General features: G+C 63.1%; 2 protein-coding genes across 2 annotated transcripts; one reads left to right on the top strand and one right to left on the bottom strand.

The window, feature by feature from the left end:
* The first annotated feature begins 2,504 nt into the window (after positions 1 to 2,504).
* THEM6 (thioesterase superfamily member 6) lies at positions 2,505 to 6,737 on the top strand. Its single transcript, XM_069600836.1, has 2 exons — positions 2,505 to 3,781; positions 5,167 to 6,737. The coding sequence occupies exons 1-2, from the start codon at positions 3,269 to 3,271 to the stop codon at positions 5,278 to 5,280; spliced, it is 627 nt and encodes a 208-aa protein (XP_069456937.1). The 5' UTR covers positions 2,505 to 3,268; the 3' UTR covers positions 5,281 to 6,737.
* Positions 6,738 to 9,832: 3,095 nt separating this feature from the next.
* On the bottom strand, positions 9,833 to 10,824 carry SLURP1 (secreted LY6/PLAUR domain containing 1). The gene is made up of 3 exons (XM_069601158.1): positions 10,764 to 10,824; positions 10,235 to 10,354; positions 9,833 to 10,032 (listed from the first exon to the last, which is right to left on the bottom strand). The coding sequence occupies exons 1-3, from the start codon at positions 10,822 to 10,824 to the stop codon at positions 9,833 to 9,835; spliced, it is 381 nt and encodes a 126-aa protein (XP_069457259.1).
* Between the last annotated feature and the right edge of the window lie 5,868 nt (positions 10,825 to 16,692).

The raw sequence follows: 16,692 nt of genomic DNA, 5'->3' as shown, positions 1-16,692 counted from the left end.
GGGTACCTCCAGGGCCCTTCCCGAGTCAGGAGAGATGCCCAGTGCTGCCCCACGCCTGGTGGGCATCTCTCCTGACTCAGGAAGGGCCCCAGAGGTGCCCCCGGACTGCAGAGCACCCCCTAGAGACCCCATCATCCGGCCCACATAGGCTATGGGGGTGGGGCAGCCCCCAGGTGAGTCACCGCCTCGCTGCTGAATGCTCAGGGACTGTCCCCGCCCCCAGCCTGGGCCTGGGCACACAGCACCCAGAAAAGAATTGCAGCCCCAGGAGTAATCTGGTCAGTCCCCCCAGAGTCTCCCGGGCTCCACCCCTGCGCTTTGACAGAGCTGCTCTCTGCCAGAGCAACCACCCCGTTTTTATAGAACTGAATTTCAGCTCCACAGTGGACTGGCCATCCACTGCGGACAAACAGGTCTGCACCCTGGTTCTGTCCGGCCAGCAGGCTACCTCTTCACGGCAACGTGGTGGTGACCAAGGCGTGCATGGATCCATGCAAGCCCTAAACCGGGACTGGCTAGGCCAAAAGGGCATGCAGAGCTGCTGCCGCTGGATCCGGGACCTCTGCATGGAATTGCTAGGGTCTGGACCCAGGGGCGGGGTCCAGGTGGGGCCTGGGTCCAGGGGCTGCCTGCTGGTTCTGACTACAGGCACTGCTGCTTTTGTTCCCTCGGGCGGCGTCTTGAGCTCATGCTTCTCTTCACTTGGAGGCTCGAACCTAGGAGGTGGCCAGTGGCGCTTAGTATGCGGGCCTGCCCCTGGTGGCGACCCCGGTGCTACCCAGATAGGAGAGTCCTTAGGAACCAAGGGGACCCAGAAGTACCCCTCTGTCCGTCTGCCCTGCTTGGTTCCGCAAGCTCGGAGGCTCCAGGGCCAAGGGAAGGGATCGAGGCCCCGCGCCCAGGACTCCTTCCAGCCCTCCACAAAGTGCCAGAGACCTATCACAAGATGCGTGTGTCCACTGGGTGGGACAGAAGCAGCTGGATTGGTGGGGGCGTGGAGAAGGCGCTGGTCCTTATATCATTCACATTTTGAGCACCTTCAGTGCACCGGGCATCCCGTTGGCCTTGGGGTTTGGCAGTCTACGAGACAGATCAGCCCTGGCCACCTGGCCACAGGATCCAGCGGGGAGAGAGCACCCCTTACTTAAGGATTGCATCAGTGTAAAAGTAAGTACTCTGGGGATCTAGCCCAGTTTGGGGTTCCAGAAAGGGGCAGATGGAAGGGAGGGTGCCCTGTAGAGGGAACAGCATGTGCAGTGTGTGCTTGTCAATGTGTGCATCTGTATGCGCCCGCATGTCGTGTGTGCATGTGTATGTACGTGTGTGCACATGTGCATGTGTACCCGTGTCGTGTGTGCATGTCTGTGCATGTGTATGTGCATTCGTGTGCGGACATCCGTGTACCCACGTGTGTGGATGTGTGTGTGCACACGTGTACATGTGTGGGTGCATATGTGCACCCGTGTCGTGTGCATGTGCACATGTGTGCACGTGTGTGTGTGCACGTGTGTGTACATGTGTGTGCTGGGTAACGTGCACAGCAGAAGCTCAGAAGGACTCAGGATGGGGGGCTGTGAGGAGGGCGGGGCTGCTGGAGCCTCACCCACCAAGCTGCACTGTGGTCTCCAGAACTAGCACTCTAGCTATGAGGTCCTCTCCTGTGGGGATGGGACAAGGTGGGTGAGAAGGCGGCTGCATTCTGAGGGGTGGCCAAGGGGGCCTCGAAGGGCATGGCACTGGCTCTGAGAAGCTAGCCCACCCCTGGACAGATGGCTCGGAGCCCAGCCAGGGCAGGGACAGCATTACAGGGACAAGTGTGAGCATGTGTGGGAAGGGTCTTCTTACTGCCAGGGTTTCCTAGGGCGGTGGACCTGCCCTGACAGGAAATGAGCCCCCTGTTCCTGGAAGTATCCAAGCAGATCCAGGGACCCAGGACAACACTGGCCCTACTCTGCCCAGCTGCTGGTCCCAGAAGCAAAGCCAGAAAAGCAAACCACTCATCCTCTGCCCGACACTGACCCTGGCGAGGAGGCCGCCTAGCACCCAGCTCTGTGGACCGCGGCTGCCCCAGGAGCTCCTTCTTCCCGGCCTGCAAGAACCCTGCAGCCCAAGCCCGCTGGGTGTGGACTGGCCGGAGAGGCAGCTTCCTCAGCCCAGCTGCTGCCAGATGCCTTCTCAGAGGCACTGGACCGCAGCAATCACTCGGCAAACCCACCCTCGCGGGACTCTAATACTGACCTGAGCAGGCAGCCTCGGGGGTCACTGGCAGACGCGGTCGTTGGAGAGGCCTGGAGGCTGGTCAGGCGAGGTGGCCTGCCTTCTCTGGGCCTTCGCGCAAAGCCCCGCAGAGAAAAGGGACAGGACAGCGACTCAGCGCAGCAGCGTGTCAGGCCAGGCGTCCAGGTGCCTAAGGCGAGTTACCGTTGAATCCACTGCTGAGTCATTTCAGTTACTAACTCCTCCCTCTCCACCCTGGATGTTCTTTGCTCCCGTTTCTTAAAAGAGCAAAGGGTGGGAATGCTTGGAAATGAGGTTGCGGTTGTCAGGATCTTGGGGGGCAGGGGTGAGTGTGGCGGGGTTAATGAAGAGACTGAACAGGTGTACTGGGGCCAGACTGAGACACTCCTTGAATCCGCCCGCACGTGGGGCTGTCGTCCTGCGAAAGCGGGGAGCCCCTGGAGGTTCGGGAGCAGAGGATCGGTTTCCAGTCGTCTCCAAGTAACGCTGCTGGGGACTGGACTATTTTCCATTTCTCCCGCAAAATTCCACAGCCTAGGCCAGGGAAGTGTTGGAGGCTCTCCCAAATTAGAGGTGGAATCTCCGGGGTCAGTCCGAGTCTTCAAGCGCCAGGGAAGGCGCGAGGGGCTCGCGCTCCCAGAGGGGCCAGGGGGCGACGCTGCGGGAGACTCGGCGGCGCTCCTGCGTCCGTAGCGCCGGGAGTGACCGCCAGGTGCCGCTGCGACCCCTGGGCTCGCCGACCTATGCCCCGCCCGCCGAGGAGAAAGCGAAAGCCGCTAGCGCCGCGGCGTGGGACGAACCACTGAGAGCGTGGAGGGGGGCGCCGCGGAGAGAGGAGGTACTTCGTCCCGCGGCGACAGGCGCGTCGCCCCCTCAGCCGGCCTCGCGAGATGGTTCGTTCCGCCAGCGCAACTCAAGGGTTCCCAGGCGGGCCGGCAGAGCATTGGAACCAGCGCCGCCGGCTGCAACGCTGCGCGCGGAACCAGCACCCGCGCTGACTGCTCTCCCGCGCCCGGCGCCCGCTGCCACGATGCTGGAGCTGCTCGTAGCGCTGCTGGCCCTGGCCCTCGCCTACTTCGCGTTGCTGGACGGCTGGTACCTCGTGCGCGTGCCGTGCGCCGTGCTGCGCGCGCGCCTCCTGCAGCCGCGAGTCCGCGACCTGCTGGCTGAGCAGAGCTATGCGGGCCGCGTGCTGCCTTCGGACTTGGACCTGCTGCTGCACATGAACAACGCGCGCTACCTGCGCGAGGCCGACGTGGCACGCATCGCGCACCTGGCCCGCTGTGGTGTGCTCGAGGGGCTGCGCGCGCTCGGGGCGCGCGCCGTGCTGGCCGCTTCCTGCGCGCGCTACCGCCGCTCGCTGCGTCTGTTCGAGCCGTTCGAGGTGCGCACGCGCCTACTGGGCTGGGACGACCGCGCCTTCTACATGGAGGCGCGCTTCATCAGCCTGCGCGACGGCTTCGTGTGCGCGCTGCTGCGCTCCCGCCAGCACGTGCTGGGCACCTCGCCAGAGCGAGTCGTTCAGCACCTGTGCAAGCGCAGGGTGAGCATCCCCCGTCCCCCGCACATCTCCCCTGGCCCCTGAGGACCGCTGGCCTCCTGGCCCCACACTGCCGCTTCCCCTCTGCGGGGTGCTCTCGTCCCGCCGGGTACCGCTCCCGCCCTTCCCTTTGGTCCCAGGCCAGGGCCTTCTTCACTGATGCCTTTCTTCGTGGGACCCCTCAGGGTTCCCTGATCACCTCTTTGTAGCAGGACTCAGCATGCCCACCTCCCGCTGCTTCTTAGGAACCTAGCTCCTCAGGGCTCCCTGCCTCGCCCTCCACATTTTCCAGAATAGGGAAGACCCCTCTCAGTCCAAGTGTGGCCGAGAGTGCTGAGCCCGTCTCACGGGTCCTCGGTTCTGAACGAAGGATGGCGTTGGGGTGGGGGTGCTGTCGGTGACAGGAGATTGGTGGGCGTTCTCAAGGTCCTGAGACCCCCTTCACCCAGATTAGAGCTGAGGGGCTGGGTCACCATCTCCTGGGTTCGGGTGAGAATTGAACTCTCTAGAGCTGCAGGCCCTGCGCCTTTTCCAGTTGGAGAAAGGAGGGCCGCAGCACCTGCCTGGGGCTCAAGGCCCCTCCCCAGGGCCTGCTATTCCCGGCACAGTTGGGCCTGCCGCTGCGGCATGGCAAGGGGGCCCTGGGGACGTTGCTGCGGTGCTGGTTGCCAGGGCAGGCTCCTGCTGCAGACAGGTGCCTAATGCTTGGGCACCTGCATGCCAAAGCCAGGACCTGCTGGACCCCTTGGTGCCCTCAGGCAGGGCGCTGCCCTCTCTGGCCCTGGACAGGCGCAGAAGAGGGAGACAGCCTCACCTTGGTCATGGTGAGGCCATGCCTTTCCATTATATCAGAGGTGGGGAAACAGGCTCAGAGAGGCAATGCAAACTGCCTGAGGCTACACAGCAGGCCAGAGGCCCAGCCTGCTGCTTTTCTGTCTCTTTGAGTCAGGGACACCCCCAGAGAGCCTGGATCCCACCCACCTCACACCCACAGAGATGCTGTGTGTGTCCCTTCATTGTCAGGAGACCGGGAGGGGAGAGCCATCGAGGCTTCAAATCCGTGGACTCAGCTGTGACCAAAGTGTGGAGGAGAGAGAGCCAAGGCCACTTTCCTGCAGGGGAGGGTGCCATGAGGTCAGGCGTGGGCTGAAGGGTGATGCCCATGTGAGGTGAAGCGCCCCTCACCCGGCCTGGCAGGGGCGCCCCGTGGACGTCCAGTCCCAGATGGGGCGGAGGGCCCTGGGTCCAGTGTCAGGCTTAGCGTGGGGCAGGCTGAGCCCAGTGCCCGGGATCTGCCTGCTGAAATGCTGGCACGGGGTGGCCTGGCCTCGTGGGAAGGGCTGGGCTGCAGGCGAGTCTGGATCTGGTCTCAACCCCCCCTTCTGCAGGTGGAGCCCCCGGAGCTGCCAGCTGACCTGCAGCACTGGATTGCCTACAATGAGGCCAGCAGCCAGCTGATTCGGGCCGAGAGTGGGCTCCACGACGTTCTCAAGGAGCAGTGACTGCCACGGCCTGCCTGCCCTGCCCACCAGCCTTAACCTGGAGGCAGCATGGGCCGGCTGGACTGGGCCCTGTTTGAAGTGGAGTGGCCTTGCGACCCACCCAGCCCCCTCACATGCTCAAGGCCCTCCCCGTCCCCATTATTGATGCCCCTCCGTACCCCATCCCACACCGAGCACGGGGTGGGGGTGACGCAGGCACCCAGCCAGCTTTGCCCTCGGGGTGATAACGATGGGCAAACTGGGGCCCAGGGCCCTTGGTATGCAGGCAGCAGGGGGTCGGGGTGGGTCGCCTTACAGGTGAAGCCAGGCTTCCGTGCTCTGAGTGGGCAGGGTGCCTGAAGCAGGGAACGGGCTGGGGTTGCCCTGAGCGCCAGAGCTTGGAGTCTGAGGCTGCCATTGGGGGTGAGGCCAGAGCAGTCCTGGGTGTAAGGCCGGGGGCGGGGCAGGGAGCTGGCCAAGGCCTGGGCCCTGATGTGGGCCCCGAGGAGCTGGAAGGATCAGAGCAGCATTTCAAGGCAGATCCCTCTGCTGCACGTGAGGGCAGGGCAGAGTGTGGCCAGCTAGGGGCCAGGCAGACCGGCCCAGGGTACTCGGGAGAGAGGCCTGGTCACCGGACCCTAGGGTGGTGGCAGGGCCTGCAGCAGGGGCTTCGGGCCTTGGAGACTATGGTGGGCCCAGCGCAGGTCAGATGTGCAGCGACTCCAGTGGAGGTGGTGAGCTGTCATAGCTGGGGGTGGGGGTGGGGGTTCCTAGTCGGAACCTGCTGCTGAGGAGGGATTGGGGAGAGGTGTGGGGTCCTGCCTGGGTGCCCTCACCCGTCTGCACCCCTTGGTGCCCATAGGACCATGCTTTGTGACCCTGGCTGGGGTCCTGCCCTCTCTGGGTCTATAGTGCCTCTGCCCTCCCGCTGGGGCTGTCCTTGCCTGACTTGACGTCCTGCCCGGCTGTTGATTTGTTTGTTTCTTCCTGCACTGAGAGCTGCTTCCCACAGTGGGCTGGAGCCACACAGGGTTTTCCTGGCTTTGCTCGAGCAGCTCTGTCCTGGTGTCACCAGCCTGCTGAGGTGCCTGCTGGGGCCTGCCCGCTCTCCTGCCTAGCAGCTAGGACAAGGGCAGCCTGGGGGAGAAGCAGGTACTGGCTCAGGGCCTCGGAGAGTGTGAGGGCAGTGCAGGTGGGCCTCGTCCCTGGCTGGGGACAGTCAGAGCTTTGGGGGTGGGTTCTGCCCTGGGCAGGGTGCCTGCTCACGTGTGCCCCTGCAGCGGCCCCCGGGGCAGCTCAGAGGGGCCCAGGACTGCTCCCTGGCCAACCCGTCCACCCCTCGCCAGCGGGGCCAGGAGCATGGCCACAGCCCTCTTCCTCCCCTGCCCCCACAGCATTGTCTGCCTCAGCCACTGGGAACACCACAGTGTTTCTGTTTTATTTAAGGAAAGCCCAAGAGTAAAGGGCCTTCAATGTGAGCGTGCTGGAGAGTCTTCATTTCCGAAGCCCTTTCTGACATGGGGCGGGGGTCGCTGTCGGGATTGTTGGATGAGCTTGGGGTCCACGCTGGCAGGACCTGTGCCCGTTCTGCGGATCACGGGGTCGTGGCCAGAAAGGAGCTGCCCCAAGCCCCTTACAGATTGGCCCTCTCCTTCTCTGTGGTTGTCCACAGAGGCTTGGGAGGTCCCACCCCAGACTCTGGGTCTGGGCCCCCAGGCTCCTGGGCTCATTGGGCAAGGTGAGGGCTGGCAGGTGGGGCAGAGGTCAGTGGGCTTTAGTGGGTGGGGTGGGGGGCAGGGTGAGCAGAGGGACCGTTGTGCAGGCCCTCCCAGGAGGGCAGGGATGGTACCCCTGAGACAGAAGGCAGGTGAGGGGGGTGGTGTCCGTGCTCTGACCACCTTCCCCAGGAGGGGCCAGCACTGGGGCTTGGGAGAGAAGGGCCCTTGGAAGTGGCTGGGTGTGCAGCAGGCATTCAGCAATGGGGCGGTGGGGCTGGAGAGGCTTGGAGTAGGGTGGAGCTGTGCTGCCAGGGAGGTTGGCTGGAGCCGCAGGCCTTTTCACCTTCCGCCTTCCCCGAGGGCCCTGCCAGGGGTCAGTCAGGACCAGGGCCTGCCAGGTGGGGCCTCGTGCCTGTCCTGAGCCAGTGGCCACGTGAGGGTCAGGTGGGCCCCCCTCCCAGAAGGTCTGTTTCTCTTCATGTGACATGTTTGCACAGGTCCTGTAGGGAGGGGCGGTGGGGTTTGGGGGATCGTGGCAGGTGACTGAGCTGACCGTTGCCAGACAGGACAAGTTCCTGGTGGGGCCACAGACAGGAAATGGTGCACTTAGCCAGTGGCCCCTAGTGACTGGCTGGGCGCATGTGGGATGAGTGGCTGGAGAGGTGGAATGCAGGTGCCTAGGCATGGTCTGCCTCGCTTGGTACAGTAGGGGGTGTTCAGGATGGTCGTTGGCATCTAGGCTGCATGTGGCTGCCCCAGGGGCATGGGGACTTCTGTGTCCACTTCAGGGAGACGCAGCCCAGCTGGGCTGGGGGTAGGGGAGGCTCTGGGTCCGCACTCGGAAGACAGGCCCACAGCAGAGGGGAGAAGGGTACCTGTTGACTAAGGGGCCTGGCTTCAGGATTGGGCTGTTGGAAGTGTATCTGCAGCCTAGTTCTCGCAAGACCCACTGATCCCATGCGTTGGCTGCTTCTATTGAGAAGTTCAAATGACTGTCAGCCTGCGTGTGGCCTGGGCACTGGTTCTCCCTAGACCATGCTCCGCCTCCTGCACGCCAGTGGGTACAGGACCGTCCACCCCAGGCCCCCGCCCCCTGTGGTCTGTGCAGCATCTGGCTCCCCAGGTGACCACGCCCCCAACCCCGCCACCTGCCTGTGGGACGTCCAGGGAGGCAGAGCTCCTGGAGGCAGTGGTGGCGTTCCTCATCATCTCTCATGATGGAAGAGGGGCCCTTCTTTCTCTGGCCAGTGAGCGGGGAGGGGGCAGAGCATTGAGTATCTCCCCACTGCAGGTCTTGTGACCCACCCACTTCCATGTAATGGGAGGTGAGGGTGTGCGATCAGCACCCATTTGTGTCAAGGCCCCACATGCCCACAGACAGTGTGGGCAGCTGCCGTCCACCCTGCTGCCACCCACTGGCCACTCTTGTGGCCCCCAGCCATGGCCTCCCCAGCTCCCAAAGGGGCGCAGACCAGCGGGCGTGCCTAGGGCCAGGGCAGGGGCTTGGCGGGCCCCCGTGCACTCAGGCCACCCCGCGTGGCTCCCGGTGGAGGTGCAGGCAGGGAGGCCCCGCGACCCTGGCGCCAGGCGAGGAGTCCGAGGGGCGCACGCCCTCTGCTGGCCATGTGGAGGCCCCACAGGTGCCTGCCCCCACCGACCCGCCTTCCCTGGGAGTGGTCAGCTGCCACGCCTCTCCCAGCTGCACACCTGCTCTGCACCCCTGAAGCGCCCAGAGATTGCCCCCCTGTTGCTCTGCTGGTGAGGCTGAAGGGGGCAGTGACATGGCTTCACTGTGCCCCAAGGTGAGTGGTGGCTCTGGCCTCCAAGTGCAGGGTCACATCAGGGGCGGTCTGGAAGTCTGGCTGTGATGCAGAATGTAGAGACTCTCCTGCCCAGAGGCCCGACAGCAAGGTGGCAGTAACAGGCGGGGGTCAGTCCAGCTCCTGCTTCCCACTCCCTGCAGTGGGGCTTGAGCAAGGGACCGCCAGGGGCGCCAGGGACAGCTGGCAGGGTTTCCTGGGGCCAAAGGATCCTGGGCTCCAGGGGGGTGGTCAGCCCCCAAGGACACTCTGCAGCCCATCCTTGAGCAGACAGGCTAGACCGTGGGGGGCCCCTGAGCCGGCCCCGGCATTCTGGGGCAAGCTGGCACAGCCTTCATGTTTTGTACACTCACTCCCCTCTAATCTCAGCTGTCCCCGAGGCCCAGGGTGTAGTAGGCCTGTTGTCGCAGGAGGTGACTGGGGCCTGGGGAGTCGTGTGGGTTCCCGCAGACCCAGGTACACACCACCCCACACCCTTTGGAAGACCCAGCCTGGGGGGCCAGGTCATCTCCACACACCCTCTTCCCCAGGTCCCCTCTTGCTGCCGCAGCAGACCTGGGCCCCGCAGACTCACCCACCCACGGATAACACTGGATTCCAGCCTGTTTCCTCCCCATCCTGGGGAGAGGGGGATGCCTCCAGAACCCCAGGAAATATTCTGGAAGCAGGGTCAGATTTTCCTTGGGCTGAGCAACGAGTCCTGGTCAGACTACCGGAAGGCATTTGTCCCCTGAAGCCTCTGCCTGCCTGTCTGTGAAGCGGCTCAGAACGGCCGTGGTGGGCACAAGGCTCGCGTGCCGGAACGCGCCTGGTCCCACCCAGCTCCCTGAAGGCGGCCCCATGGGCTCTCTCTGTCCAGAAGGAAGAGATGGTCTCCAGCCTCGGTCTATTTATGTATTCCACAGGTTTAGGGGAGGAGGGCAGAGTGCACCCCAAAATGATTCTCCCCCAGGGTCCCACCAGTAGCCTTGTGCCCACTGAGATTGGGCCGTGGGCGTGTGCCAACAGAGTGGCCAGCTGGCAGCGTTGGGTGCCTCAGGGAAGGAGGTGACTGAGGACCACGGCCCCCAGGGGGGCCAGGGCCCCGGCACTGAGCCTGGCAATGCCCACGGAGTTGCAGAGGTCATGGAAGCAGCAGAAGATGGGGTGGGCAGCCCCGATGCTGTCTGGGTCGGTGGCCTCGCAAGAGCTGGCACAGGTGCTGGTCACCACAGGGCTCTCATTGAAGGGGAACTCTGGAGGGAGGGCAGGTGTCAGAGCACAGTCACCCCATCACGGCCTTCCTTGGCCGTCCTAGTCTGTGCCCTTCACCCTGCACTTCCTGCCTCCTCCCAGGACACCCTAACTGACCGATGGCCGGGAAGTCACCCAGGCCCCTGCTGGGGTCTGCAGTGTGGCCCTGAAGTGGGAGCTGGGAGCCCCAGGCCCCCGCCTCACCTGCCTCCATCGTCATCAGCGTGGTCTTGCAGGCTATTTCGCCCGGCTTGCAGTAGGTAATGTTCTTGCACAGAGGAAGGGCCGTGGGCTGCTCACAGGTGATGCAACTTAAGGCCTCACCTGGGGGAGGAGCGGAGGCAGACCCTCATCACCCAGCCCTGAGACCCACCCTGGGGGTCACAGGAAGGGCAGGAGAAGAGGCCAGGGGTGGTTCAGTCCTGGGCCCTTTCCCCCTGCTCCACCTGGAGCGTGTGTCGGGTCCCTCCCTGGGGGACGGCCTTGCCCCGCTGAGCCCCTTCAGGCCCACCCTCCCGGCTTAGACGTGATCCCTGCACTGCGCTCCCCCCACCCGAGCCACAGTCTCCCTGCTTGGAGAGCAGGCCATGACCCCTGCCCCGGGTGGAGCCGGGCTCAGGACCAGAGGGTCAGGGCGACCAGCCCAGTCAGTGACCCCCTCCCCACCGCGGAGCTAGGCTGGGCAAAGACCAGCGCCAGGCCCCCTGCCGGCCAGCCTCACTGCCCCTCTCACCCAGGCTCACAGCCGAGGCTGCGGCGAGCAGCAGGGCCAGCAGGGCCCTGGGGACGGCCATCCCTCTAGTCGAGCCGAGCGGCTGCGGTCTCCGCCGGCCGCCTGTGGGGATTTATACCCAGCCCTTGGGTCCCCACTCTGGGTGGCGGCAGGAGCCGCCAGTGAGTCAGCAGGGTGGAAGCTGGGCAAGCAGCTGGCGGAGGACGCGTAAGTGCCGGCCCTCGGGGCGGGAGCCCTGGGTGCTGGAGCTGGCCAGGCCGACCCCTCCCCTGGCCGCCACACGGGAGCCGCGGGCCCCTTTCCACTGCTGAGTGTGGTACCCTGGGCCCACATTCCCGATGGTGCCCTCATCACCGCCAACCTCTTCCTCACAAATGGCCTTTAGACCAAGCCTGAGCTTCCTGTTCCCGGCCCCAGACAGCAGGGCTCCTGGACCTGCCGCGCGGCCCACCTCCCACTGCACACTGCCCCACGTCCTTCCCTGTGCTCTGCTGCTTGCGGACCCTGCCGTCCGTCTCCCCTGTGCCAGAGGCCTGGGTCCCGTCTGCTGTCCCATCCTCTGACTTCTCTGTCCTCTGAGGGCGCAGTGGGTGAGTGGGTGGATGTGTGGATGGACGGGCGGATGGATGATGGATGGTTGAAAAGACAGATGGCAGGGTGATGCTTGAGCGAGTGGCTAGGTGGAGGGAGAAATGAACGGATGGACGATGCATGGGTGGTGGGTGCACTGGCTGGAAAGGGAGGGGGCACGTTCCGACACTTGAGCCTCATGCCCACTTATTCTTCCACCACTTATGAGAGAGGTGGTGGATGAAGGGGTATGTGCTGGTTGGATGGTGGGGGTGGGCCCTGCCATAGAGCAGGGAGTTACACCCCAGTCTCAGGGCAGGGTGATGTGCTGGGAGGAGCTTGGGGCTGGCACTCAGGAGGCCTGGATTTGAGCCTTGGCTGTGCTGCCGTCTCTGTGTGTGACCTTGGGGTGACTCTTCTTCCTCCAGACTGGATTTCTGTTTCTCTGATGAAACTGGGGACCCAGGGCAGTTGGAGAACAGAAGTGACTTGGCCTCGTGGATGGGGAGGTGGTTGCAAGGAAACAAAAGGAATTGTTTGCAAAGGGAGGACCATGGTTAATGCAGGTCAAACGATGGAGTCACACACAGCGGGCGTGGGCCCAGAACACAGCGGGGCGGCCCTTCCCTGGGGCCTGGGCTGCGAAGGCACAAGGGCTGTGCGAGTGGAACCAGGCAGGGTCTGGTCTGAGCCTCAGAGATGGTGGGTCCAGGCACCCTCCAGGCTTCTGTGCCACCAGGCCTGCTCATGAGCCACCCTGACCCCCTTTCAGGTGTTAAAGCAGGCAGAGGACCATCAACCCAGGGGGCAGCTATGAAAACTAGCCGGCAAAGGTCGCGGTGGTGATGGATGTGGAGCAGCCGCCAGGTGGGCTGGTCTGGGCTCCAGGCCGGGAGACCCCGTGGGCCATCGGGGCAGGCCGCCTGGAAAGCAGCCTTGAAGAAGCCAGAAGACGTTGGAGGTGGAGATGGCAGGGAGGGTGCTGAGGGCGGTGGGGTAGTGACCAGGATGGACACACAGCCTTCTCATGTTTGCCTGTAGGGCCATGTGTGTGTGTGTTTACCGAATCACGCCTGGGTGCATAGTCGCTTCAGTCGTGTCTGACTCCTTGCAGCCCCTATTGACTGTAGCCCTCCAGGCTCCTCCTCCATGGGATTCTCCAGGCAAGAATACTGCAGTGGGTTGCTATGCCCTTCTCCAAGGTAGCTGCCTGACCCAGGGATCGAACCAGGGTCTCCTGCATTGCAGGCGGATTCTTTACCGGCTGAGCTACCAGGGGAGCCCTTACTGAATCTCAATCTAGGCTTTATGGCTTAAGTGACCCACGGCCGTCCTTACGGCCGTCCTTGTTTTTGTGAGAGACGGGAAGAGCCAGGTGGGAGGGCTGGTGGATAGCTGAGGGCAGGGTTTCCTCCTTGACAAGGTCAGCACCCAGAGACACGGCCCCGGGGGTGGTGTCTGAGACTGTGTGAACGTTCCTGGCCTCCTGGCCCCCGCTGTTCCAGGGGGGTTGTCCAAATGCTCTCCCAGCAGCAGCTCTGCAAGGGTCCTGCCCCTGGGAGCTGCCTGGGACTGCGAGTCTTGCCCGCAGGAAGAGGAGGTGTGGCGTTCCCAGGGTCCGAGGGACAGGAGGCCTCCGAGGCTGCTTGCCTCCTGTCCCGCAGGCGTGGGACGCCCTCAGTGGGACCCGACTGTGCGTCCAGCGGCTGCCTCCCTCCATCCAGGGGCAGGAAACCCTTAAAGGGGGTGACAGACAGTTGGGGTTCTCCGGACTCAGGGCTGTGGGCTGGGGGGGGCACCTTGTGGTGCAGAAGGAAAGCCATGCAGCCCCGTCGCGATGTGGCTGGAGACTCTGGGTGCTGTGTGTATTCAGGGCCTCAGAGCAGCCTCTGGAGTGGGGCGGGGCGGAGACCGGGGGTGTACCCCAGGGTACCTGGGGTCCATCTCTTGCCCTCCATCCCTCAAGTGCACAGGCCTGTGCTCATAGGGCCCGAGGGGAGGGGCGGGGGCAGGAAGGAGGTATGAGAGGCCTGTTGGGCGGGGGCTCCCTGGGGAGGCAGCCTGGAGGCTTTGGGCTGGCCGAAGGTCCAGGGGAGATGGAGCTCCCTTCTGCACTGGAGCTTGGGCTGCCTGGGCACCAGGGGGTGGGACTTGTGGGGGTGGGGCTTGTGAGGGTGGGGTTGGGGGCTTTCTGGGGTGGGCCTGGAGAGGGCCTGGAGCTCACCCTCCAGCCTCCCCGCCTCTGCCACACGACGCAGGGATCCCTGCCACCACAGACCTGACCCAGCATAACGCCTTGTTCAGGGCCGGGCTGGTGAGCTTTGTGGGGCTTCGTGGAGTAATCCCTGGTCCTGGGCCACTCTTGGCCCCCCTTGCCTACCTTCTGCCTGGCCTGGCTTGCCATCCTGTACCCAGCCAATATCTCTGTCATTCAGGGGCAGTCCTAATGCCTCCTCCTCCAAGAAGCCACCCCTGATCCAGCCCTGGTGGATGTGGTTTGCCTCCTGCCTGTGGGCCCCACTTCCTGTCCTGCCACAGCCAGGCCCCCAGAGCTAGGACTAGTGGGTGTGCAGGTCTAGTGGGTATGCAGGACTAGAGGGTGTGCAGGACTAGTGGGTGTCCAGGTCTAGTGGGTGTCCAGGTCTACTCGGTGTCCAGGACTAGAGGGTGTCCAGGTCTAGTGGGTGTGCAGGACTAGTGGGTGTGCAGGACTAGTGGGTGTGCAGGACTAGTGGGTGTCCAAGTCTAGTGGGTGTGCAGGTCTATGGGTGTCTCAGGACTAGTGGGTGTGTGGGTCTAGTGGGTGTGCAGGTCTAGTGGGTGTCTCAGGACTAGTGGGTGTGGAGGTTTGGTGGGTGTACAGGTCTAGTAGGTGTGCAGGACTAGTGGGTGTGCAGGACTAGAGGGTGTGCAGGACTAGTGGGTATGGAGGTCTAGTGGGTGTGCAGATCTACTGGGTGTCCAGGTCTAGTGGGTGTCTCAGGACTAGTGGGTGTGCAGGACTAGTGGGTGTCTCAGGACTAGTGGGTGTGCAGGACTAGTGGGTGTCTCAGGACTAGTGGGTGTGCAGGACTAGTGGGTGTCTCAGGACTAATGGGTGTGCAGGACTGGTGGGTGTCTCAGGACTAGTGGGTGTGGAGGTCTAGTGGGTGTGCAGATCTACTGGGTGTCCAGGTCTAGTGGGTGTCCAGGTCTAGTGGGTGTCTCAGGACTAATGGGTGTGCAGGACTAGTGGGTGTCTCAGGACTAGTGGGTGTGCAGGACTAGTGGGTGTCTCAGGACTAGTGGGTGTGCAGGACTAGTGGGTGTCTCAGGACTAATGGGTGTGCAGGACTAGTGGGTGTCTCAGGACTAGTGGGTGTGGAGGTCTAGTGGGTGTGCAGATCTACTGGGTGTCCAGGTCTAGTGGGTGTCCAGGTCTAGTGGGTGTCTCAGGACTAGTGGGTGTGCAGGACTAGTGGGTGTCTCAGGACTAGTGGGTGTGCAGGACTAGTGGGTGTCTCAGGACTAGTGGGTGTGCAGGACTAGTGGGTGTCTCAGGACTAATGGGTGTGCAGGACTGGTGGGTGTCTCAGGACTAGTGGGTGTGGAGGTCTAGTGGGTGTGCAGATCTACTGGGTGTCCAGGTCTAGTGGGTGTCCAGGTCTAGTGGGTGTCTCAGGACTAATGGGTGTGCAGGACTAGTGGGTGTCTCAGGACTAATGGGTGTGCAGGACTAGTGGGTGTCTCAGGACTAGTGGGTGTGGAGGTCTAGTGGGTGTGCAGATCTACTGGGTGTCCAGGTCTAGTGGGTGTCTCAGGACTAGTGGGTGTGCAGGTCTAGTGGGTGTGCAGGACTAGAGGGTGTGCAGGTCCAGTGGGTGTGCAGATCTAGTGGGTGTCCAGGTCTAGGGGGTGTGCAGGTCTAGTGGGTTGTCCCCATCTAGTGGGTGTGCAGGTCTAGTGGGTGTCTCAGGACCAGTGGGTGTGCAGGACTAGTGGGTGTGCAGCTCTAGTGGGTGTCTCAGGACTAGTGGGTGTCTCAGGACTAGTGGGTGTGCGGGTCTAGTGGGTATGCCGATCTACTTGGTGTCCAGGTCTAGTGGGTGTGCAGGACTAGTGGGTGTGCAGGTCTAGTGGGTATCCAGATCTAGTGGGTGTGTTAGGACTAGTGGGTGTCTCAGGACCAGTGGGTCTGCAGGACTAGTGGGTGTGCAGGACTAGAGGGTGTGCAAGACTAGTGGGTGTCTCAGGACTAGTGGGTGTGCAGGTCTAGTGGGTGTCTCAGGACTAGTGGGTGTGCAGGTCTAGTGGGTGTGCAGGACTAGTGGTGTCTCAGGACTAGTGGGTGTGCAGGTCTAGTGGGTGTGCAGGTCTAGAGGGTGTGCAGGACTAAGAGTGTCCAGGTCTAATGGGTGTCCCAGGACTAGTGGGTGTTCAGCTCTAGTGGGTGTCCCAGGTCTACTGGTATCCAGGACTAGTGGGTGACCCAGGTCTAGTGGTGTCCAGGACTAGAGGGTGTCCAGGTCTAGTGGGTGTGCAGGTCTAGAGGGTGTGCAGGACTAAGAGTGTCCAGGTCTAATGGGTGTCCCAGGACTAGAGGATGTCCAGGTCTAGTGGGTGTGCAGGTCTAGAGGGTGTCCAGCTCTAGCGGGTGTGCAGGTCTAGAGGGTGTCCAGGTCTAGTGGGTGTGCAGGTCTAGTGGGTGTGCAGGTCTAGAGGGTGTCCAGGTCTAGTGGGTGACCCAGGTCTTGTGGTGTCCAGGACTAGAGGGTGTCCAGGTCTAGTGGGTGTCCAGGACTAGAGGGTGTCCAGGTCTAGTGGGTGTGCAGGTCTAGAGGGTGTCCAGGTCTAGCGGGTGTGCAGGTCTAGAGGGTGTCCAGCTCTAGCGGGTGTGCAGGTCTAGAGGGTGTCCAGCTCTAGCGGGTGTCCAGGTCTAATGGGTGTGCAGGTCTAGTGGGTGTGCAGGTCTAGTGGGTGTCCGGGTCTAGTGGGTGTCCAGGACTAGAAGGTGTCCAGGGCTAGTGGATGTCCCAGGTCTAGTGGTGTCCAGGACTAGTGGGTGACCCAGGACTAGTTGGTGTCCAGGACTAGAGGGTGTCCAGGTCTAGTGGGTGTCCAGGACTAAAGGGTGTCCAGGTCTAGTGACCATCCCCCCTTACCCCATCACAGGGAGATGGAGGGCCCACAGACAGATGGGGCAGCGGAGTGGCCGAGAGAGCCTGGGCCGGGCAGAGGGGCTGGGGAGATGGAGGGGCTAGAATGGCTAAGGGGGACACGGCCTAGGCTGAGGAGCCAGAGCTGCAGCGGGCAGCCCTCCTCCCCATCCAGCAGGTAGGTCTGCTTCCAGAAAACAGATTCAGGAGGCCTGGTGCAGGTG

This window comes from Ovis canadensis, chromosome 9, assembly GCF_042477335.2.
Source record: "Ovis canadensis isolate MfBH-ARS-UI-01 breed Bighorn chromosome 9, ARS-UI_OviCan_v2, whole genome shotgun sequence".
NCBI classification, from domain to species: Eukaryota; Metazoa; Chordata; class Mammalia; order Artiodactyla; family Bovidae; genus Ovis; species Ovis canadensis.
The sequence above is the reverse complement of the archived record's forward strand: the minus strand, read 5'-3'. Positions and strand labels throughout refer to the sequence as shown.

What these genes read in the sequence shown, in the direction of transcription:
- THEM6 (XM_069600836.1), top strand. Translation starts at nt 3,269, where the DNA reads ATGCTGGAGCTGCTCGTAGCGCTGCTGGCCCTGGCCCTCGCCTACTTC. An exon ending in AGCACCTGTGCAAGCGCAGG is followed by an intron (nt 3,782 to 5,166) that starts GTGAGCATCCCC and finishes CCCCTTCTGCAG; the next exon opens with GTGGAGCCCCCGGAGCTGCC.
- SLURP1 (XM_069601158.1), bottom strand. Translation starts at nt 10,824, where the DNA reads ATGGCCGTCCCCAGGGCCCTGCTGGCCCTGCTGCTCGCCGCAGCCTCG. An exon ending in AGCCTCGGCTGTGAGCCTGG is followed by an intron (nt 10,355 to 10,763) that starts GTGAGAGGGGCA and finishes CTCCTCCCCCAG; the next exon opens with GTGAGGCCTTAAGTTGCATC. An exon ending in GCTGATGACGATGGAGGCAG is followed by an intron (nt 10,033 to 10,234) that starts GTGAGGCGGGGG and finishes CCCTCCCTCCAG; the next exon opens with AGTTCCCCTTCAATGAGAGC.